This window comes from Phoca vitulina, unplaced genomic scaffold (assembly GCF_004348235.1).
Source record: "Phoca vitulina isolate PV1807 unplaced genomic scaffold, GSC_HSeal_1.0 scaffold15, whole genome shotgun sequence".
Classification (NCBI taxonomy): Eukaryota; Metazoa; Chordata; class Mammalia; order Carnivora; family Phocidae; genus Phoca; species Phoca vitulina.
Genome location: NW_022589718.1, coordinates 39,587,957 through 39,612,495, shown reverse-complemented (window position 1 = coordinate 39,612,495; position 24,539 = coordinate 39,587,957). Strand labels below are relative to the sequence as shown.

Sequence of the window (24,539 nt, the reverse complement as noted above, 5' to 3'; positions counted from 1 at the left end):
ATCTTCTTTATCCATTCATCTGTCGATGGACATCTTGACTCTTTCCACAGTTTGGCTATTGTGGACATTGCTGCTATAAACATTGGGGTGCACATTCCCCTTCGGATCCCTGCATTTGTATCTTTGGGGTAAATACCCAGTAGTGCAATTGCTGGATCGTATGGTAGCTCTATTTTCAACTTTTTGAGGAACCTCCATACTGTTTTCCAGAGTGGTTGCACCAGCTTGCATTCCCACCAACAGTGTAGGAGGGTTCCCCTTTCTCTGCATCCTCGCCGACACCTGTCGTTCCTTGACTTGTTAATTTTAGCCGTTCTGACTGGTGTGAGGTGGTATCTCATTGAGGTTTTGATTTGGATTTCCCTGATGCCGAGCGATGTTGAGCATCTTTTCATGTGTCTGTTGGCCGTTTGTATGTCTTCTTTGGAGAAGTGTCTGTTCATGTCTTCTGCCCATTTCTTGACTGGATTATATTGTTCTTTGGGGGTTGAGTTTGATAAGTTCTTTATAGATCTTGGATACTAGCCCTTTATCTGATATGTCATTTGCAAATATCTTCTCCCATTCTGTCAGTTGTCTTTTGGTTTTGCTGGTTGTTTCCTTTGCTGTGCAGAAGCTTTTTATCTTGATGAAGTCCCAGTAGTTCATTTTTGCTTTTGTCTCCCCTGCCTTTGGAGACGTGTACAGTAGGAAGTTGGATAGCACAGATTTTAAATTAAAATGTTTACACAAAGATGGAAAGATGAGCTTCTGTCATCTAAAACCTGAAAATTAACTTAACTTTCATTAAACTTCAAGTTTATAAAATGAGAAAGTCATCAATACTACCTTAAAAATTGCTGTGAGCTCCTATTTGAAAACTATTTGCTTATGAAATAATTCTCAAAATAAAATATTTTAGAACAATCATTCTTTTTCTAGATTCTGATATATGCATTTGGGAATTGGCAACAGATGTTTCTGACAGGTTATAAATTTTTGTCAAAGGAAGCTGTGAGATAATCATCAAAACCTATGGAGAAGGTAAGAGAGAAAGATTGATTGATTTAAATCAAGGAGCCTCTCTGATTTGCATCAAAGGAAATTTAGGAAGAAGATATTTGGGAAAAAATGATAACTGCTTTTCTGAAGCTAAACATGTATTTCTCAAGGCAAATATCGTGGGACCAGGAAGTGCCAGAAATAACTTTGATCTCATGAGTAATGGGATTAGGTTTACAACTGATAGGTGATTTTCTTCTGTGCTTTGGAAGCCGTTGTTTGTGAGAGACTCAAGATCTGTTTAAAAGCTGTTTATTTGGCCCATAAATAAGAAGTCATTTGGTAATTAAGTGCAATTAAGTTGCAAATGTGCTCACTGTAAATGCTTCATCGAAAATATAATGAAATTCTGGAAAAGAACAACGGAATAGAATAGCTGAGTCTGGATCACATTCACCATCAAGGGCATCTAGGTGCAGCTCTCTTTTTAAATTAGAACTTTGATATTCTGTGTGGAATCAGTGGGAGTAAAAAAAAAAAAAAAGCTACTTGTATATCTTACAAATTATTGACCATGCTATTGGAACTGCTGGTCCGAGAACCAAGTTAAACCCCTAGGCTTCTGTTTGTTGTGTGTTGTGTGCGATCAACAGTATGCGAGCTACACTGTGGAACAAATTATAAGAGTTAACAAAATCCTGAATATTAGTTGCAATTGCGATTTGAATGGATTTAGTCTTCCTTTCAGACAATTCAGTTTCCAAGTTGGCCACTTGGTTCCCTTCGGCCAAGTCTGTGCTTCTGTGCCCACGTGGACTTGTTATCACACCCTCTCTGGTTGGGGGGAGAAGATGCTGCGAGCTGTTTCAGGGGCCGTTTAGTGGACGGGTGCATGAGGAGTCCAGGGAGACAGGAGCATCAGCGTCCGTGCGGCTACTGCTTGCAAAGGAGCGGAATGTGCTCCCAGGGAGAGTGGTAGCCTCCATCAGGGACTGCCGGGAGGGTCCCGGGGACTCCGGCCGTCGTGTCCTGGGACCTGGTCATCCCATGTAGTGGCTTTGGCGCCAACTCTCTGAATGTCTGCATTTCAAATCCCCCAAGAAAGAGGATGTAATATTACTCCCTCCATCACCAGTGCACCTGGAGTGAACTCACGTCGCCTCCCCCGGTGAGGGACCAGAAACCATCGTTAGTGCTGGGGTATAGGGTTCCTGATGCAGGATGATGGCACATCTGTGGGTCACCAGGGGCCAGGTAGGTGTGCCTGGTGGGCGCTCACATCGTCTTGAGCTCTTGTCCAAATATTTATGGTTGGAAGAATACGCCATGGATTTGGTTTTACTTTAGCAAATTTGGGGTGTTTTATTTTTTTAAAAGGTATGCTTCATACACTATTCCTTGATGTGATTGTATAAGAGTTGTTTTTATCACCTGAACAAGGTAGGCGTGGTGTTGGAGAGGAGCTGAGTCCTGAGAATGCTCATCACCCCCACTCCAAACACTGAGACGGCTCGTGGCCACGGGGGTCAGAGTCGACCACTGTTGGTGCGTGGCTGAGAGGTGACGGATTCACACGAGAGGTGGTGGGCAGGCTTGACGGGCCTCCTGGCCCGCCCCTGTCCCTCCCGCCCCGGACTCTCCCTGCAGTGCACACTGCTCTCCGTGCCCAGAAAGCCCTTGGCTGCAGTGATTGGCTTACTTGCTTGTTTTCTCCTACGAGACCATGCGTTTCAGACCTTGCTTCTTCAGAACACTTCACTTTCTGTCCCCGACACCTGCCACCAAGCCTGTGCACCGTTGATGCAGAATGCATGGCTTTAGGGTGTAAGGATGGAGGGGGTGGGTGAGTAAGATAAATGTCACTGGAAGGACACAGCTAACACGTTCTTTCCTGTTCAGAGAAGACACGACTGAATTTTCGTGGGAGAGTTCAGGAACGTTCGGCAGGGTGGGGGATGGGACGAGGGCATGGCAGGGCATCTTCAGGAAAGACGGGGTCTCAAGAGGCCAAGCAGCTGGTAGAGAGAAACCAGGGGGATTGAGGGAAGAGAGGGGTTGGCCTGGGCTGGGACTTAGGCCCATGACTTCAGCAGTGGCCACTCAGAGGCGTGCACCCTGCCCCTGTTGATGTGCAGACGCGGGACCCCTGGCCGGGGACAGGTGCCCAGCACGGCTCCGGAGAGTGGCGGTGCATCCTTATTGTCTGCGGATTCACTGCCCTGCTCCTCTCTCTCCCTTGTCCCTTCCTCCTTTCCTGCTTGTCTGCCTGCTCTTCATGCTCAATTCTCTCTTCCCTTTATCCTCTTCAAAATCCACCCCAAATATGCGTCTTAACTAGCTGAAACCTCTGCAGTGCACCCCACACGGCTTCGTGCGACCGGCGCTCCCATGGCCTGCAGCCCAGCCCCCTCATCGAGCCTCAGCAAGATTCATTTCCCTCTCCACAAATACAGAAGTCCCGGAAACCCGACCAGAATTGAGTGGAGAAGGACGAAAAGCATATTAAATTCCTTTTAGATCCCTGGGCTGATTTCCATGAGGCTCGGCGGCCCGGCTCTGTGATAAGATAAAACACGCCGCGAGAAGACGCACACTGGCGGGCCTCGCGTGTCTCAGGTGTGCATCCTGAGCTGGGGAGGCGGGGTGGTCGCCCGTCCTCTTCCTGGAATCCACGGGGGCTCACGGTTCCACTTCTCCTCTGTTTGTTCTGAGCGCTGGGAGCCACTCTTTTAGGGATGGGCTTTTACCATCATAACTCGGGCCTCTGTCCTCTGAGAGGAGGCCTAGGACGTATTCCTCTTGGGCACGGAAAGAGGGCCACCTGAACTTTGGAAAGGACCACACTTCAGGGGAGTGGAGGCCGCCTCCGTGTTCAAGCGGGACAGCCGACCTGGGTGTGCAGTCTCCTGCTGGGGAGGGCTCACCTCTTAACAGACCCCTGGGTATGACCGGACCCTCATTTTCTGTTTCTTTTAGCAACAAGCAGCCTATGTGCCCAAAGGGACCCTTAGGAAGTTGCAACAATGGACGTTCCCTAGGGCCCTTGGCCAGTAAGATAGGAAGGGGCTGGGCTGTTGGGGGCTGGGGGCGGGCTTCTGACTGTTGTGCCCCCGTGGACACGTGTTCAAGGAGTCCAGGTAAGGGCTTGCAGGAGAAGGAGACACTGTGAGGTGGGGACATGAGGGACGGCAGTGAGGTTCTGTGGCCTTGGGCATGATGATCACATGGACAGGAGTGGGAATGCCGTCATGCAGGGAGCCCCAGCAAACCTCGCAGAGTGCACACAGCGGCCACCTGTGAAGCTGGGGGACTCAGTGCGCAGCAACTACTTGTCACCACCCCCTCGGTGAGACATGGTGGAAGCCCCCAGCACCACGAATCCTCCTGATTTCCTGCCTTTGCCCCAAAATGCCCCGTCTGCCCTCACAGTAGACGGACCCCGTCACCTAGCGGCTCTCCTGCGGCTTCTCTGCTGAGGCCTCCTGACCTCAGAAGCAGAGGCACCAGCCAGTGTCCTGCCACCGCCTGTGCTGTGGCCCGTGACCAGACCCCGGCTGCCTCCCCGCTCGGCCTGCAGGGCCTGGGGGAGCCCGCACTGGCCGCCTGCCCCTAGCCTGTGCCCGGGACTGCCCGGCCGAGCCCTCTCCTCCGCACCCACACCATCGGTCCTGCCCCAGGACGCCTCCCCGACGAGCCCTCTCGAGGGCAGAGCCCCACACGTCTGTGAGTCCCCGCACCCGTCAGCGCCGACCTGATGGGGCCTGTTCGCCTGTCCTCGTGGTCTCCGCCGTGACGCTCCCGGGCGGCCACCGCACCCACCTCCTCGCAGGTGCTGCGCTCTGGCTGTTGACTGGCAGACCTTGGCGATCGGTGCAAGAGCGAGGCCGGCGGCAGGAAGACAGGCCCTCCAGCACCGGACACGCTGACCAGGCGCGTCCCCTGAGCCCCTCCTCTGAGAGTCCGGGACCTCAGGGGAGAAAGCGGAACGGGGCCGGAGGTGGCCCGTGGTGATCCGACAGGCCGCGCTGCCGGCGGTGGGAAGAGCAGCCTGGGACGCCCTCCCCGGGCTGCTCGGGTGACCGCACGCAGGCACATTAGCGTCCGAGGTGCAGAGCTGGGCCAGGCGGGTGGCCACGCGCCGCGACCACACGCCTCCTGCCCGGCTGCCCGCTGTGCTCTCGGAAGTGAGAAATATGGCGACGTTGGAACCGTGGGCGGATACCACGGTCGTCCTTTGAATGTGGCGTGAAGCCACACGCACGTGGAGGGTTTCGTCCTCGGGGACCACGGTGTTCTAACAGCAGAACTGTTTAAAGGAACATCTAAAGAAGAAAGCACCAGAGAAGGGACAGGAAGTGCCACACGGAGAGGAGTGAACTTAACGAGGCTCGGGGCTTCACAGTTTGGAGGCGGCGAGGGGTCTCTACAGAACCTTTACTTCAGAGGGTCTCCAAGAGCTCGAAACCACGAGCCAGGTCTTTTGAGCAACCCCAGCCTCAGATTTGGTAGAGGATTGACCGGTGCCAGATGCCTGGGAGGTCCATGGACAGCCCCCGGTAGCCCGAGCGCTCGCCCCAGTTTGTCAGGTTAACTCACTTACATATTCATCGGGTTGCCGGACACTAAGAAGGACAAATCAGTGTAGTCAAAGGGACTGTGCCAGGGACAGAGGGCGACTCGGAGGGACCGAGAGGCCGGCAGGACAGCACGGTGCCCCGCACGAAAAACAGACGAAGAGCACGGACCGGAGGGCCACCGAGATGCTCGCAGATCCGTGACCCCCATCCTGAGATAAAGCCTCACTGCGTCTGGGACCAAGCCCAGGAGTCTGCCCTGGCACTGCTTCTTCCCCGGGGATCCGCTGTGAAGCCTGGGGCTCAAGACCGTCGCATCTGCGGTGGATAAAGATAGAGCCTCCCTGTGCGAGGAGCACGGAGCTGTCCGGGGCAGATGTGGGATCACATCACTGAGAACGGCTCACAGCTGCGCGCTGCGCTCCCACCCACCCAGCGCAGCCAGGCCCATCCTGCTCTTTCCCCAGGGCCCCCAGGCAGGGGCTTACATGGCTGTCACCATCTGCTGACAACTTGAGCTAATATCATTGGGTTGCCGAAAATTGACTGACTTAGACCCCGACTCCTGTTGTGAGAATATGGAACAGTGAGTAACAAAACCTCGTGGAATATACTGATGAAATAGAAATCTGGTCCAGGAACTTTACCCAAGAATGAAGGGAAGGACGAGGGACAAAGGGGGCCACGTGTGAATGGCCTCAGGACATTTGCGTTGGGCCCCGACTTTGCCTCTGAGCCCAACGACAGCTTTAACCACGTACGTGGAGCTGTAGAGAGCGGACGTGAAGAAGCAAACCAACAAGGTTACTGCTTCCCTAAATTTTACTGCACAGGTCCTTTGCTTTCTGAAACACACGAGGAACATTTTTTAAAGTGAGGTTTGAATATATTCAACTGTGTGTGTTTGTTTATGTCTCCTTCTGTCATAGGTATTTACTCATCTGTACGAGCTCTGTGGGGCATAATGCCCACACTGGACAGTTCACCCATGTCCGCATATAACTCCGTGGTTTTCCGCGCATTCACAGACACATGCAGCCGTTGTCGCATTACTCATACCCGTGGCAGTGACTCTGGTGCCCCTGTCCCAGCCCCTGGCCGCCAACAAGCTGCCGTCTATCCCCAAGGCTGGGGTCCTGTGGGACTGGCTTCTCCACTCCTCGGTGTTTTGAAGTCCATCCATGTGTGCCACGTCTGGTACTTGGATTTTATTGTCTCGTAATACATTCCATTGAATGCATATGACCTCCTGTTGGGTATCCACTCATCAGTTGTAGACATCTGGGTGCTCGCACTACAGGCCCACCATGAATAACGCTGCTAAGAACACGCACATCCAGTTTTCGGGTGGACATAGGCTTCCATGCCTCTTGGGGGTACCTAGGAGTTGAATCCCTGGGTCACATGGTAACTGTTCACTCTTGTGAGGAGCTGCCAGAGTGTTTTCCGAAGCAGCTGCACCATTTCACATCCTGCCCAGCCGTGTTTGAGGTTGACTTCGCTGTGTGCTCATTGGCACTTGTCACCATCCGCCTCTGGTGCAGAGACCCGAGTGCATAGAAGGGGTATCTCACGGTGGTTTCAGCTGCATTTCCCTAATGGCTGATGATGTCGAGCATCTTTTCACAAACTTATTGGCCATTTGTGTATCTTCTTTGGGGAAATATCTGTTCAGCTCCTTGGCCATTTTTATTTTGGTTACTTGCCTCTTTTTATAATTGGGGTGTTAGTGTTCTTTATATACTCTAGATATAATTCCCTCATCAGACATATTTGCAAGAAATTTCCCCTATTCTGTGGGTTGCTTTTTACTTCCTTGGTAGTATGCTTAAAAGCACAAAAGTTTTTATTTTTAGGAAATCCATTTTGTCTATCTTTTTATTTTTTCCTGTACTTTTGATGGCATATCTAAAAGGCATTTCTAATTCACATTATCAAAGAAATATGTGCGTGTTGTCTTCCAAGAGTTTTATACTTGTATCTCTTACTTTGGGCTCTTTGCATAATTTGAGTTCATTTTTGCATGTAAGTATAAGTATAAACTACTTTGTCCTTTTGCACATGGATATCTGGTTATCCCAGCACCATTTATAAAAGAGGCTATGCTCATCAAAAGGAATGAGATCTTCCATTTGCAACAACGTGGATGGAACTGGAGGGTTCGAAATAAATCAATCAGAGAAAGACATGTATCATATGACCGCACTGATATGAGCGAAATAAATCAATCAGAGAAAGACATGTATCATATGACCACACTGATATGAGGAATTCTTAATCTCAGGAAACAAACTGAGGGTTGCTGGAGTGGGGGGGTGGGAGGGATGGGGTGGCTGGGTGATAGACATTGGGGAGGGTATGTGCTATGGTGAGCGCTATGAATTGTGCAAGACTGTTGAATCACAGATCTGTACCTCTGAAACAAATAATGCAATATATGTTAAGAAAAAAAAAAAAGAAGAAAAAGATAGTAGGAGGGGAAGAATGAAGGGGGAGAAATCGGAGGGGAAGACGAACCATGAGAGACGATGGACTCTGAAAAACAAACTGAGGGTTCTAGAGGGGAGGGGGGCGGGAGGATGGGTTAGCCTGGTGATGGGTATTAAAGAGGGCACGTTCTGCATGGAAAAAATAAAAATAAAAAAATAAATAAAAGAGGCTATGCTGTTAACGGTGTTGGTATCATCAGAAATGAACCAGCCATAGATGTGTGGGTTTACGTCTGGACCATCAACTCTATCCATGGGCCTATATGCATATCCCTATGATGGTACCACACTGTTTTCATTACTATAGCTTTATAGTAAGTTTTGGGAAGCACTTATGAGTCCTCCACCTTTGTTCTTCTTTTGCAAATTGTTTTGGCTATTTGGGACTCATTGCATTCCCATATCAATTTGAGGACTGGTTTTTCCACTTCTATAAAAAAGCCAGCTGAAATTTTGCCAATATCATGTTGAATTCGTAGGTAACTTTGGGTAATACTGAAGCCATAAAAATAATAAGTCATCTATCCATGAACATGGGATGTCTTTTCATTTATTTAAGTCTTTAATTTCTTTCACAGTGTTTTCTAGTTTTCAGGATACAAATCCTCACCTCCTTTATTAAATGTAGTCCTTTTTTTTTTTTTAATTTTATTATGTTATGTTAGTCACCATACATTACATCATTGGTTTTTGATGTGGTGATCCACGATCCATTGTTTTGATATAACACCCAGTGCTCCATGCAGTACGTGCCCTCCTTAATACCCATCACCGGGCTAACCAATCCCCCCTCCCCCTCCCCTCTAAAACACTGTTTGTTTCTCAGAGTCCATAGTCTCTCATGGTTCATCTCTCCCTCCAATTCCCCCCACTTTTTTCCCTTCCTTCTCCTAATGTCCTCCATGCTATTCCTTATGTTCCACAAATAAGTGAAACCATATGATAATTGACTTTCTCTGCTTGACTTATTTCACTTAGCATCATCTCCTCCAGTCCCATCCATGTTGATGTAAAAGTTGGGTATTCATCCTTTCTGATGGCTGAGTAATATTCCATTGTATATATGGACCACATCTTCTTTATCCATTCATCTGTTGAAGGGCATCTTGACTCTTTCCACAGTTTGGCTATTGCGGACATTGCTGCTATGAACATTGGGGTGCATATGGCCCTTCTTTTCACTACATCTGTGTCTTTGGGGTAAATACCCAGGAGTGCAATTGCTGGGTCATAGGGTAGCTCTATTTGTAAATTTTTGAGGCACCTCCACACTGTTTTCCAAAGTGGTTGTACCAACTTGCATTCCCGCCAACAGTGTAAGAGGGTTCCCCTTTCTCCACAACCTCTCCAACATTTGTTGTTTCTTTCCCTGTCCATTTTTGCCATACTAACTGGTGTAAGGTGGTATCTCAATGTGGTTTTGATTTGGATTTCCCTGATGGCTAATGATGATGAACATTTTTTCATGTGTCTGTTAGCCATTTGTATGTCTTCTTCAGAGAAGTGTCTTTTCATATCTTCTGCCCACTTTTTGAGTTGATTATTTGTTTTTTGGTTGTTGAGTTTGAGAAGTTCTTTATAGATCTTGGATACCAGCCCTTTATCTGTAGTGTCATTTGCAAATATCTTCTCCCATTCTGTGGGTTGCCTCTTTGTTTTGTTGACTGTTTCCTTTGCTGTGCAGAAGCTTTTTATCTTGATGAAGTCCCAAAAGTTCACTTTTGCTTTTGTTTCACTAGCTTTTGGAGATGTATCTTGAAAGAAGTTGCTGTGGGCGATGTCAAAGAGGTTACTGCCTATGTTCTTCTCTAGGATTTTGATGGATTCCTGTCTCACATTGAGGTCTTTCATCCATTTTGAGTTTATCTTTGTGAATGGTGTTAGAGAATGGTCGAGTTTCATTCTTCTGCATGTGGCTGTCCAATTTTCCCAGCACCATTTATTGAAGAGACTGTCTTTTTTCCGTTGCATGTTTTTTGCTGCTTTGTCAAAGATTATTTGACCATAGAGTTGAGGGTCCATATCTGGGTTCTCTATTCTGTTCCATTGGTCTATATGTCTGTTTTTGTGCCAGTACCATGCTGTCTTGGTGATCACAGCTTTGTAATACAGCTTGAAATCAGGCAACGTGATGCCCCCAGCTTTGTTTTTCTTTTTCAAAATTTCCTTGGTGATTCGGGATCTTTTCTGATTCCATACAAATTTTAGGATTGTTTGTTCCAGCACTTTGAAAAATGTCATTGGAATTTTGATCGGGATGGCATTGAAGGTATAGATTGCTCTGGGTAGCATAGACATTTTAACAATGTTTATTCTTCCGATCCATGAGCATGGAATGTTTTTCCATCTTTTTGTGTCTTCTTCAATTTCTTTCATGAGTGTTTTGTAGTTCCTAGAGTATAGATCCTTTACCTCTTTGGTTAGGTTTATTCCGAGGTATCTTATGGTTTTTGGTGCTATTGTAAATGGAATCATTTCTCTAATTTCTCTTTCTACAGTTGCATTGTTAGTGTATAAGAAAACAACTGATTTCTGTGCATTGATTTTGTATCCTGCCACATTACTGAATTGCTGGATGAGTTCTAATAATTTGGGGGTGGAGTCTTTTGGGTTTTCCACATAAAGTATCATGTCGTCTGTGAAAAGAGAGTTTGACTTCTTCTTTGCCAATTTGAATACCTTTTATTTCTTTTTGTTGTCTGATTGCTGTTGCTAGGACTTCTAGTACTATGTTGAACAACAGTGGCGAGAGTGGGCACCCTTGACGTGTTCCTGATCTTAAGGGAAAGGCTCTCAGCTTTTCCCCATTGAGGATGATAGTCGCTGTAGGTTTTCGTAGATGGATTTTATGAACTTGAGGAATGTTCCCTCTATCCCCATACTCTGAAGAGTTTTAATCAGGAAAGGATGCTGTATTTTGTCAAATGCTTTTCCTGCATCAATTGAGAGGACCATATGGTTCTTCTCTCTCCTCTTATTAATGTGTTCTATCACACTGATTGATTTGCGAATGTTGAACCACCCTTGCATCCTGGGGATAAATCCCACTTGGTCTTGGTGGATGATCCTTTTAATGTATTGTTGGATCCTATTAGCTAGCATTTTGTTGAGGATTTTGGAATCCATATTCATCAGGGAAATCGGTCTGAAATTCTCCTTTTTGATGGGGTCTTTGCCTGGTTTGGGGATTAAGGTAATGCTGGCCTCATAGAATGAGTTTGGAAGTTTTCCTTCTGTTTCTATTTTTTGAAAAAGCTTCAGTAAAATAGGTATTATTTCTTCTTTGAATGTTTGGTAGAATTCCCCAGGGAATCCATCAGGCCCTGGACTCTTGTTTTTTGGGAGGTTTTTGATCACTGCTTCAATCTCGTTACTGGTTATTGACCTATTCAAGTTGTCAATTTCTTCCTGTTTCAGTCTTGGCAGCTTATAGGTTTCCAGGAAGGCCTCCGTTTCATCCAGATTGCTAAGTTTATTGGCATATAGTTGTTGATAATAATTTCTAATAATTGTTTCTATTTCCTTGGTGTTAGTCGTGATCTCTCCCCTTTCATTCATAATTTTATTAATTTGGGTCATTTCTCTTTTCTTTTGGATAAGTCTGGCCAGTGGTTTATCGATCTTATTAATTCTTTCAAAGAACCAACTTCTAGTTTCGTTGATCTAATCTACTGTGTTTCTGGTTTCTAATTCATTGATTTCTGCTCTAATTTTAATTATTTCTCTTCTAATGCATGGCTTAGGCATGGTTTGTTGCTTTTTCTCTAGTTCTTTAAGGTGTAGAGTTAGTTGGTGAATTCGGGATTTTTCTATTTTTTTGAGTGAGGCTTGGATGGCTATGTATTTCCCCCTTAGGACCGCCTTTGCAGTATCCCATAGGTTTTGGACCGATGTGTTTTCATTCTCATTGATTTCCATGAATTGTTTAAGTTCTTCTTTGATTTCCTGGTTGACCCAAACATTCTTGAGCAGAGTGGTCTTTAGCTTCCAAGTGTTTGAATTTCTACCAAAGTTTTTCTTGTGATTGAGTTCCAGTTTTAGAGCATTGTGGTCTGAGAATATGCAGGGAATAATCTCAATCTTTTGGTATCGGTTGAGACCCGATTTGTGACCCAGTATGTGGTCTCTTCTGGAGAAAGTTCCATGTGTGCTCGAGAAGAATGAGTATTCTGTTGTTTTAGGGTGGAATGTTCTGTAAATATCTATGAGGTCCATCTGGTCCAGTGTATCATTCGAAGCTCTTGTTTCCTTGTTGATTTTCTGCTTAGATGATCTGTCCATTGCTGAGAGTGGAGTATTGAGGTCTCCTACAATTAACGTATTGTTATCAATATGACTCTTTATTTTGGTTAACTGTTGGCTTATGTAGATGGCTGCTCCCATGTTGGAGGCATAGATATTTACAGTTGTTAGATCTTCTTGTTGGATAGACCCTTTAAGAATGATATAGTGTCCTTCTGTGTCTCTTATTACAGACTTTAGTTTAAAATCTAAATTGTCTGATATAAGAATTGCTACCCCAGCTTTCTTTTGAGGTCCGCTGGCATGGAAGATGGATCTCCATCCCTTCACTTTCAGTCTGGATGTATCTTTAGGTTCAAAATGAGTCTCTTGTAGACAGCATATGGATGGGTCCTGTCTTTTTATCCAATCTGCAACCCTGTGCCGTTTTATGGGAGCATTTAGGTCATTCACATTGAGAGTGATTATTGAAAGATATGAATTAATTGTCATCATGTTGCCTGTGAAGGCGTTGTTTTTATAGATTGTCCCTGTAAATTTCTGTTGTATATCACTCTTGGGGTCTTTCTCCTTTTATAGAACCCCCCTTAATATTTGTTGCAGGGCCAGCCTAGTGGTCACATATTCTTTCAACTTCTGCCGGTCGTGGAAGCTCTGCATCTCTCCATCCATTCTAAATGAAAGCCTTGCTGGATAAAGTATTCTTGGCTGCATGTTCTTCTCATTTAGTACCCTGAATATGTCTTGCCAGGCCTTTCTGGCTTGCCAGGTCTCTGTGGACAGGTCTGACGTTATTCTGATGTTCCTCCCTCTGTACGTAAGGAATCTCTTCCCCCAACTGCCCTTAAGAGGGTTTCCTTGGTTCTAAGATTTGCAAGTTTTACTATTACATGCCGGGGTGTTGGCCTGTTTTCCTTGATCTTAGGAGGGGTCCTCTCTGCCTCTAGGACTCGAATATTTGTTTCATTCCCCAGATTAGGGAAGTTCTCAGCTACGATTTGCTCAAATACATCTTCTAGTCCTCTCTCTCTCTCCACTCCCACCGGGATTCCAATTATTCTGACATTGGAACGCTTCATGGTGTCACTTCTTTCTCTGATTCTATTTTCATGGATTCTAAGTTGTTTTTCCCTGGCCTTCTCTTTTCCCTGTTTATCTATTATATTGTCTTCCAGGTCGCTTATTCCCTCTTCTGCCTCAGTTACCCTAGCTGTTAGATTATCTAGCTTGGATTGGATCTCATTGATAGCATTTTTAAGTTCTGCCAATTCACCTTTCATTTCTGCCCTTAGAGACTCTATGTTGCCATTAATTGATTTCTCCATTCTAGCTATTGTCTTCACAATTGCTAGCCTGAATTCCATCTCCGACATCTTGGTTATATCTGCATCCATTTGTAAATCTGCAGCATAAGTCATAATCTCTGAGTCTTTTCTATTTTGGGGGTTCCTCCTCCTAGTCATTCTGTTGATGGGTGTTTGAGGGAATGTAGAGTCCAAATTATTGACCAGAACCCAAGCAAGATGCACCTGTTTTCTTGGGACCTTAGGGTTGCTGGCCTCTTGTTTTCCCAGGCTGTCTTCTGCGGAAGGGGCCTGCCATGCTGTTACCCAGTCAACCCTGTTTGGGCGATATTGCCCTGCACCCCCTGTGGCAGGGGATGGGCTCAAAGGGTATCAGTCTTTGGGGCTTTTGTTCTCTGGTGGCTTTCTCTGGCGGCTTTCCGCGTCTCTTCCGCGAGTCAGAGCAGAGGAGACTGTTTCCAACCCTCTGCCTCAGAGCAGAGAGACCGCAGTCTGTTCTTCAGTGAGCTCTCCAGGCCACACCGTCTCCGTTTCTGTCCGTGCTGCTATAAACTGCAGCGTCCTGGGTTGTGCGCCCCTCTGCAGCGCTCCCAGTCCTGACTCAAGGTCAGAGCACGTTTCTGCCCTCTGTGCTTCTAAAACTGCCAGCCGCCCCCAGATCACACACACGACCCCACCACTCCGGGTTTCCGCCCCAGGGGCTGCCCTAAAGTCCTTTCCCTGCCACTACCCGGTCTGCGAGTCGTTGCCCCGTCCGCAGCGCGCGAGGCTGTCGCTCACCAGTGGTGTAGGATCCCCACGTCCAAGCTCCCTCCCGCTGCCGTTTATCCTCCGATATCTGCCCACGGAATCATGGCTCCCTGCTTCATACCTTGAAACCAACTGCCTGCGATATTCTGTTTGTAGAGATCCAGATCTTCTTACATCTCAGGCTGGTTTCATGGGTGCTCAGAGTGGTCTGGTAGATATCCAGCTCAATTCCGGGGACCAGTTGAAATAGGGTCCCCTACTCCTCTGCCATCTTTCCCCCTCTGTTAAATGTAGCCCTACCTATTTTTTTCTTAGATATTATTGTGAATGGAATTGCTTTCCTGATTCATTTTTGGATTGTGCATTGCTGGGATATAGAAATACAACTGATTTTTGTGTTGATCTTGTAACCTGTGAATTTGCTGAATTCGTTTATTAGCTCAAAGAGCTTTCTTGTGGATTATCTGGGATTTTTTTCTATATAGGATTGTGTCATCTGCAAATAGAGATAGATACTTCTCCTTTTCTTATAAGGATGTCTTATTTCTTTTTCTTATCTAATTGCTCTGGTTAGAACTTCCAGTTCAGTGTTGAATAATAGCAGCAATATCAGGCAACTTGTCTTTGTGCTGTTCTTAGGAGGAAAGCTTTCAGTCTTTCACCACTGTGTATGAAGAGAGCGGGGTTTTTTCTTTTTTTAATAAATACCTTTATTATGTTGAAGAAATTCCCTTGTATTCCTAGTTTTCTGAGTGTTCTTATCATAAAAGGCTGTTCAATTTTGTCAAATGCCTTTTCTGCATCAACTGAATTGGTCACATGCTTTTGCCCTTTGTCCTATTAATCTGTTGTAATATATTAATTTTTATGTGTTGAACCACCTTTGCATTCCCAGGATAAATCCCAACTTGGTCATGGTGTATAACTCTTCTCACATGTTGCTGGAAGTGAAATACTAGGTTTGCTAGTATTCTGTTGAGGATTTTTGCATCTATATTTATAAAGGATATTGGTCTGTAATTTTCTTTTCTCATGATTTCTTTATCTGGTTTCCGTATCAGCTTATGCTGGCCTCATAGAAATGAGCTAGGAAGTGTTCCCATCTCTTCAACTTTTTGGAAGAGTTTGAGAAGGATTGGCATTCATTTTCTTTAAGTGTTTGGCAGAACCCACCAGTGAAGCCATCTGGCCCTGGGCTTTTCTTTGTTGGGAGGTTTTTGATTCCTGATTCAGTCTCCTTATTGTTATTGGTCTGATCAGATTTTCTGTTTCTTCTGGAAATAACTTCAGGGTTTCCATGAATTCGTTCATTTCCTAGGTTGTGTACAGTTGTCATAGTATCATAATCCTTTTTATTTATGTCATCAGTGGTGGTCAATTTTATTGATCTTTTCAAAGAACCAACTTTTGGTTGCATTGATTCCTTTCATCCTGTCATTTATCTCTGCTGTCAGCTTTACCATCTCCTTTCACCTCTAGCTACACACTTAGTTGTTGTTGTTTTTTATCTGTGTACATTTTAGGATCAGCTTTTAATTTCTACAAAGAAGCCAGCTGTGATTTGATAGGGGTTATATGGAGTCTGTAGATCAATTTGGAGAGCGTTTCCAGCTTAACCGTGTTAAGTCTTCAGCCCATGAATAAGAGACACCCATCCATTTGTCCAGAGCATCACCGACTCCTCCCACCATGTTTTGTGGTGGTTAGCATACACATCTTCTTTTTTTTTTTTTTTTAAAGATTTTATTTATTTGACAGAGAGAGACACAGTGAGAGAGGGAACACAAGCAGGGGGAGTGGGAGAGGGAGAAGCAGGCTTCCCACTGAGCAGGGAGCCCGATGTGGGGCTCGATCCCAGGACCCTGAGATCATGACCTGAGCCGAAGGCAGACGCTTAACGACTGAGCCACCCAGGCGCCCCAGCATACACATCTTCTAATCTCATGTTAAATTCTTGAGGAAACTTTTTGTTGATGGGCCTTCTTGACATATGGTGGGACCCATCTTTCACACCTTCACACAATAAATGCAGGAATAGGGTCACATGGCTATTTCTTATCACGTTCTGCAGACTGTGCATGTGTTGTGAGGTCCCAACAGGATGGAGATGGGATGATGGGCATGACAGCTTCTAAGAGAAGGAGGCTGAGGCAGGTGCCACCCAGGGGCAGCAGGAAGGACGGGTCGGTGGGTGGGTGGGTGTGTGAAGGATGAAGGCAGCCTGAGAAAGGGAACCAAGGCAACTCCTGGGACAAAGCGGGGACACTTCACAATTCTGCACAGGGACAGAAGAACTGTTCATAAGTTTAACCAGTGTGAGAAAAATACATTATAGCAGGATGTATCTTTGTCCAGCAAGCATTTCCACAGTCCACTTTCAAAGTCTGTGTGGTTCGGTGTTGTCTTGTGTGGTTTGCTTTTTACTTTTAGCTTCCACCTTTAGAGAGGATTTTCCTTTGAAGGTGGACCGCAAGAGCAATGACAGAGACAGTGAAGGGTCTGTCCCAGTGGGCAGATAAACTCAGATGAAAGTGCAAAGTAAAATAAGATGAAAACTGAGAGGGAGGCAAACCGTAAGAGACAAACTGAGGTTTGCTGGAGGGGAGGGAGGGGGATGGGTGAGCCAGGTGATGGGCACGAAGGAGGGCACGTGATGTGATGAGCACTGGGTGTTAATATGCAACTGGTGAGTCACTGACCTCTACCTCGGAAACTAATAATACGCTCTATGTGAATTAATTGATTTTAAATAAGTTTAAAAAAACAAGGATATTCAAAAAATAAATTAAAAATTTAAAAAAGGAAGCGCAGACGGGGGGCTCACCTGGGTTAGGTGAGCCTCAGGCAAGGGAGACACAGCTGGTGTCCTCAGTGGGGCGGGACCTCAGGGTGCCCGCTGTGGGGGAGGGGAGCACGGCACCTGCGCCCACGCTGTCTCTTCCTCCAGGGTTCGGGTGCGCGCGCACTTCCACACTTTCTCAAAAACTGGGGCCTGGGTCCCTTGCCACAGTGTGTGCCCCGCCCGGTGGGCTCAGGCGAGGGCCTGGTGTGGAGCCACCAGCCTAGTTTAGTGAGGAAGGGCGCAGGGGCCCCACACACACCGGCCCCAGCCTGCAGCAGCTGGTGTTGGCAGCAAGGGGGCTGCACGCTTGGGTCTCTGCAGCTCTGAGGCCGTGTGCATGCGTGTGTCCGGGCAGGTGTGCGTGGGCCACCTCAGGGACCTTCCCCCGCCTGCCCTTCAGCCCGGGCTTCCTCCGCGGGGAGTGGGCAAGCGCTGCCTCCCAACGCACGGCGCCCACATGCACAGACCGCTCCAGACACGTTCGTGTATTTTTTAAGTTCTTATCCCTATGCTCAAAATACACTTTTTAGAATAAGAATGCCAACAGTCTGTGAAATCCAGCAGTAAAATGTACCTTTGCATTCTAGCTTGAATTCGGGGAGACAGTTAATGGATAATGGGTATTATTGCTGTTTTTTCTTGCTTCAAAACAAAATATGGTGTCCTGAGTAGCTGGAAATCAGGGATGTTGGGTGCCTTCCACATTTGGTGTCTGTCACCCACTTCCACAGAGAGAAACTGCCAGCCCCTAAGTATTTATTCTATGTTACGTAGACTTAACAAAAACCTCCTACAGTCCAGGTCCCTATGACACGTTTTAGAATTGCCGTGATTTACAGGGCCTTATTTTCATGTTTGTTGTTATTAGTGGTACTGTTTTTCAGAGGCAATGCACACATACATCAGGGTGCTCGGTCCTGTAGGGTAGAAACGACAATGTGCTCCCGAAGTGTTGCATAATCAAATTTAATTCATTTCAGCTAAACTTTTATCTTTTGTACTGTTCTTTTATGTAACCACATTCATAATGTAGCTTCTAGGCTAAACATTAGGCAGAAATAGGATACGTGAGTGGAGCAATAATGGTCTCGCTTTTTAATATGGAGGAAGATTAGAATTGTATTAAATTACATGTTAATGGAAAAATAAAGCAAAAGATAATAGGGTGACAACTTTATGCTGCTGTAAAGTCTAGATTACAGCACATAGTTTTGCTATTTATCAGCTGGATATTGAATTTCCTTTGAAAACTTGCCTTTAATTATATTAAAATAAAATATAATCTAAAATATCCCCTCCTAATATATTAAAGTGCTCTAGTTATAATTTGGCTGTGGAGGAAGGAAGGCACCAGGGAGCTCTCACGGGGGAGCCCCACACACTAGTGAAGTTAGGCTGTCTTTGGAGATAAGGGTCCCTGCAGTGGAGGCTGTTCATTGTGAGGACATGTAGGAGTGGTCTCTGTGCTGCCCTTAAAAGGAGACAGCCCCACCCATGCTCGGAGTCCACAGTCTCTGCCGCTGTCCTTTGCTCCCGGGGGGACAAGTCTGCCCCTAACACCTCAGGGATCAGTAAGATTGTTCCCATACCTTGTAAGCTATGTCAGTGTGTGAGCTGGCCTGGACAGGTGGCAGTCCAGAGCCTGCAAAGGAGACCTTTTGAACCCATGTCTTGGACCAGTCATTTGGCAGGTGTTTGGCAGGAGATGATGTTTCCTTATGTCGATCACCACGAGAGCTGGTTAGAAATAATCTGGGAGAAGCCTGGTGTCTCCTGGGTTTCCTTCCTGTTTCCCACAATCGCCCGAGGTGTGCATTTGGAGTCAACTATGGGGTCCAGGGTGGGTGGCCCTCTGAGCTCCGAGTGTCCCTGACCCCACAGGGCAGGTGACAGCTCTCAGGTGAGGGGGATGGAGGGCAGGTGGGTGGGGCTGGTTAACTGGCCTGAACTGAGGGGGGGAGAGGCCAGTGTGGGACCAAGGGGCAGCAGACAGCTTCCTTGCTGAGGAAGGGGTGCACAGGGGCCTTATGAGTCCGACTCACAGCCTGCCTGGACCCCAGCCTCCAGGACAGTGCCCAGTGGACACTCTCTCCTGGCGTTGTCTGAACTGAGGCTGGATTGCTTTGGAGCAGGGTCCTGCAGAATAAATGCTGCCTGGGAAGGAGCCCACAGAGCAATTATTAGAAATAGGGGTTGTTCCATTTGGTTAAAGCAGCTCGCTTCACCGGGAACTAGGATGTGTGCAGTAGGGGCTGGGGTCAGGGCCTGGCCTGCCCACCGGGTCAGCACATGGTGTCTAGCGTGTGCTCTGAGCTGGTACACAGTCATCACTGAGCTAGCCATCCCAGGGGCAGCCTTGGATGCAGGCTGTGGAATGAGGACTCCGCGGCAAGCTGGTGAGCCTTTGAGCAGGGAGGAACTGGCTGGGGTGTGTGGGGGCGCAGGGAAGGAATGTAGTTCCTGCTGGGGATGGGGACTCGGGGTCTGAGCCAGGGCAGGGGCCTGGGCTGAAGGAGGGGGGGCAGAGAAGAAGGTGGGAGCATGTGCAGGGCCTGGGAGGGCAGAGCCAGTGGGAGCACCAGCAGCTCTGCCTCCATGCTTCCCGGCACCTGTCAAGCCCTTCCAGGACACCCCGGGGCCCAGTGTCAAGACTCAGCAGCCTCAGTGGTCCTTGTGGGAAGGTGGTGTGGGCTGTGGAGAGGGACGCAGCCCCGGTCCATCCAGGGAGCTAGCTGGTCTCCATTTTCCAGGAACAGAGTGCTGTCTGTGCAGTTCCAGCCTGGGGAAGAGGCTGGAGCCCTCAGGTGCTAGCTGGGCCCACCCGATAGGCTCTTTCCTGAGTGCTCATTCTCAGGGTTCCCCACCTGTTTCCTGTGGGAGTCAGCTTCCACATCTGTGTTTCCTACATGTATCATATGCGTATTATATAGTATATGTGCACATCATATGGATATATGCATTATATATACATATATACGTGGACATTATGTACTGCAATAGAGTCTGTATTTCCTGCATGTATTACATACACATTATATACATATATATGGATAGATACATCATATACATTGTATAGGCACATTATATACCAGAGTCTGTATTTCCTGTGTAAATAATATGCATATTATATGCTATTTGTGTATATCATATAGGAATATATGCATTATATATACATACTATTTATGCATATTATATACTGTCATAGAGTCTGTGTTTCTTACATATGTCATGTATACATTATATACATTTATTGCATATGGATAGATTCATTACATATACATATTATCTATGCATATTATATATTATAATAGAGTTTGAATCCCCTGCATAGGTTATATGCATATTATGTACCACATATGCATATTATATATACATGCATAATATATATATTACTATAATAGAGTCTTTATTTTCCATATGTATAATATGCATATTATATACAAGATATGCCTATATGCATGTCGTATAGTGTAACAGAGTCTCTATTCCCTGCATCCGCTTGGCGACCTTTGGAAGCAAGCTCTGAATTGGGTCTGAAACAGAAAACGTGAGTCAGCAGGAAACAGGGGTGAAGCCAGAGGTTTCTGTAAGGAATCCTGGAGTCTAATCACTTGGGTTTAATAAACCCAGAACTTTGCAGATGCTGACCCAAGGCAGTTTGAAAGGGTGATAATTACCGTAATAATGGCACAGACAAGGAAGAATGCTTGCGAGTGTGGTCGTCCGGGAGCCCTGCCTGGTGCTGAGCCAGTGTCCTGCCTCCCCATCACATACAGAGCCCAGCGAGCGCAGCGGGCCCGCCTGCCCAACCCTTGGAGTCACACACCACGTGGCGGCAGAACTGGGGCCTGAACCCCAACAAGCCCATGTCTGGGTGTCAGCATCTCACACTGCACCCAGCCGCCTCCCTAGCAAGAACCCAGTGCCCTCCGAGAGGGTTTCCCCTAACGATGTATCTGTGCACAATATTGCGTCTCACAGAACCAAACCATTTGTTCTGTACTGGATAAAATCTTACTGTTCAAAAGCAAGTATCTGTAATGAAAGGCCAGGACGTCCTGGTTTAGTCCTCGTCTTGACAGCCAGATGGCCTCGAGAAAGCCACCTCCTCTCTTGCTGGGAGGCGAGCAGCGGCTTTGGACTCCTTCAGGATTAATATGTTGCCGTGTAGCACATTGGCATCCCGAGGAATGTTACTAAGTAAACAGGAGATGTTACTTTGTAAACTTCTTAACTGGAGCTGCGCTACTCCAATCTGATTGAAATGTAACTCATTTTCCCTGCAAACTGTGTATTTGTTGAATACCACAAAGTCTTGCTGTCCCGAGACCCGGTGAATCGAATCGACTCCACAATCTGTGTTTGTACTTGTAGAACAACATTTGGGAATATCAGAGTCTATGCTTCTTAATAGGCTCATACTTCGGAGCAGTCAATGTGGTATATAAAAAAAAAATAAGTACCCACTCAAATGCCCCAAAATGACCCCTGATCACCAGCTAAAATAATTCCCGCGTGGGGTGTCTCACACATAAGTAAGGGTTTGGTTGGTAGCCCCACCTCGTCTTAAATGGCTTTCTGTGCTCTCTCAACAGACCAGCAGTACTCATGGTCCCCGACACAGCACTTCAACGAAGGAAGATACTCCCCCGCTCCTAGGAACATGAAGGGGCTACCCGGGGGTCGGACTCAGGCGCAGCTGTGTTCGGGCCACACGTGTGGCTTGGCGGCCCCCGAAGACTGCGAGCACGAGCACCTGCACCATGGACAGGAGGCGAGGCAGTCCTACCTGCTCAGCCCCGTGGAGAGCTGCCCCATGGACCACCGCCGCTGCTCCCCCGGGAGCTCCGTCCACTCCGAGTGCATGATGATGCCCATGGTGCTGGGCGAGCACATGTCCAGCAGCACCTTCCCCAGGATGCACTACAGCTCCCACTACGACACGAGAGACGACTGTGCCGCGTCCCACAGCAGCACTAGGGCCAACCGCATCCCCGCCAACCTTCTGGACCAGTTTGAGAAGCAGCTTCCTCTGCATCGGGACGGTTTCCACACGCTGCAGTACCAGAGGACCTCCACGGCCGCAGAGCAGCGCAACGAGAGCCCGGGGAGGATCCGGCACCTCGTGCACTCCGTCCAGAAGCTCTTCACCAAGTCCCACTCCCTGGAGGGCGCTTCCAAGGGCAGCGTCAACGGCACCAAGGGCGACAGCCGGCTGGAGGACCACCACCACGGCCACCACCCCAAGCACGGCAAACGGAGTAAAAGCAAGGAGCGGAAGCCTGAGGGCAAGCACCGGTCGGGCGCGAGCAGCTGGTGGAGCTCCGACGACAACCTGGACAGCGACAGCACCTGCCGCACGTCCAGCGTGGCCACCAGGCACCACGTGGACCACGTCTCCCACTGCTACCCCGAGCTGCTGCCGGGCCCCTTCGGGGATCTGTCCCTGAAGACGTCCAAGAGTAACAGTGACGTCAAGTGCTCGGCCTGTGAGGGCTTGACCATGACGCCCGACACCAAGTACATGAAACGGAGCTCCTGGTCCACGCTGACCGTGAGCCAGGCGAAGGAGGCCTACCGCAAGAGCTCCCTGAACTTAGAGAAGCCCCTGGGCCACCAGGAGGTCAAGCCGTCCCTGAGGCCATGCCACTATCTGCAGGTAAGGGGTCCTGGCAGCCAAGTGTCGCGGGCAGCGGGCCGGCCTGCTCCGGGAGGGCCTCTGAGCACCCCCGGCCCCCTTTAGTCCACGGCCCTAAGCACGGCGGGCCGTTCCCGCGTGCCTCCAGGGCCGGAGGATGTAGCTACAGCCACCAGGTGGAGAGCCCTCGCTTGGAGGTGGCCCGCAGGCTGCAGGAGCTCTCTGGCCAGACCGAGAGGAGCGGCTCGAAGGCTTTAAGAGACCGCAGAGCGTGGCTAGGGAGCGGCACGCACCTGTCCCCCCGGGCGGGGTTCACCGACTCCACCAAGGGCAGGAACGAATGGAGGCGGGCGGATGGCGGGCGCGGCGTACTGTGGGGTGACTTCCTGTGACCCCGCGCCTCTGCCTGCCCGCCACGCCACGGCTGAGCATGCCGGGGAAGCTCCCGCCTCGTTCGCGGACGCCTCTGCTAGGACTTCTAGGAGCTCCCAGAGCTGTTAGCAAAGCTGACAAGCGTGAAGCTTTTCTTCGATATCTATAGAATTTGCTCCACTTCACAGTCCCTCGTAGGTGCCCAAGCGTGAGTGATGCTTCTCAGTGCTCGCCGAGTTGTCAGGCGGTCGATTCCCGGCACCGACAGCTGTGACCCTTTCCAGGAGGCGGGCAGTCGCCAAGCTCCAGGGGTCATCCTGGTACATTGTCCAGAAGCCAGCGGTTCTGTCTGGAAGGGAAACGCTACCCAAATTGCTTTCACAGCAGAGTTACTCCAAGGGACAAATGGGTAGCTGGGTGAAATATTCTCTTTATGGCAATGGGAGAGATGTAAATGTTGCTTGTAGTCAGCAAGCCCTAATTCTGCAAAAATATAAAATATTTACCGGTCCCCATCTAAAGGAACATGACAAATAGATTCAGGGTGTGCCTAGGTCCTGCTTGGAGAAGCAAACTCTTGCTCTTCTCTGCTTGTGCCTGGACGCCTCTCGAGGAAGCTACCCCTGTGGTATTTTGGCCCCTGGGGGGCTGCCTGCAGAACCTGCCCCTTTCCAGGATGCAGCTTCTGTCACATGTGCCCCACACTGCCGGGCATCCCGGAGCTTCTCCTGTCCGTTCTCCCCGTGACCACACACGCTTGTGTCTGTCCTCCAACCGCTGTTCTTAATTTGTTTTAGTTATGGAGGATCTGAACCCCTGTAAAGGCAAGCATGTACTAGAGAGACCGCACACACTCAGGACCCCCTTCAGGAGGGCTCAGCTCCTGGCCGGTCTGTCCCCTCCACACCTCACCCACCTCCCACGTGGCTTATGTGGGCGGAAATCCAGCGTCCAAGTAAGCACTTCGGGGTTTACCTCTAAAAGACCCACCCTGGACGTCAAGGGCTCTTTCCTTTGAAACATCACTGCAAAACCTTCCTCAGACATTAAGAATAATCATAATCCTGCAGTGGTTTCCCAGATTTGGTCAACATTCAACTTGCCCGGTTGCTCATGATTTATTTTTAACGGTTTGTGTGGATCTGGATCCAGATAAGGAACCTGCATGGAAATGGGTTCATCCGGCTCTTAAAAGCCCATCGACCGGTTCCTCCTCTCTTTTCTCTCTTTCCTTGAATTTTGTGCATGTGTGTTGTTTGTTGAGGAACCAGTTTTGGGGGGAACGGTGTCCCACGGTCTGGTTCCCTCTGGGCCGGCTTCACAGTGCAGGTGCCTTGTGCCTTGTCC

The 24,539-nt window shown here is 48.1% G+C and overlaps 1 protein-coding gene across 13 annotated transcripts in view; it reads left to right on the top strand.

The window, feature by feature from the left end:
- DLGAP2 (DLG associated protein 2) overlaps nt 1-24,539 on the top strand; it is an 862,351-nt gene that overhangs the window by 708,117 nt on the left and 129,695 nt on the right. For all 13 annotated transcript variants that reach the window (XM_032413746.1, XM_032413747.1, XM_032413748.1 and 10 more), the window contains one exon: nt 21,778-22,841. In XM_032413746.1, coding sequence (XP_032269637.1) covers nt 21,778-22,841 — 1,064 coding nt within the window. The remainder of the gene's footprint in view (nt 1-21,777; nt 22,842-24,539) is intronic.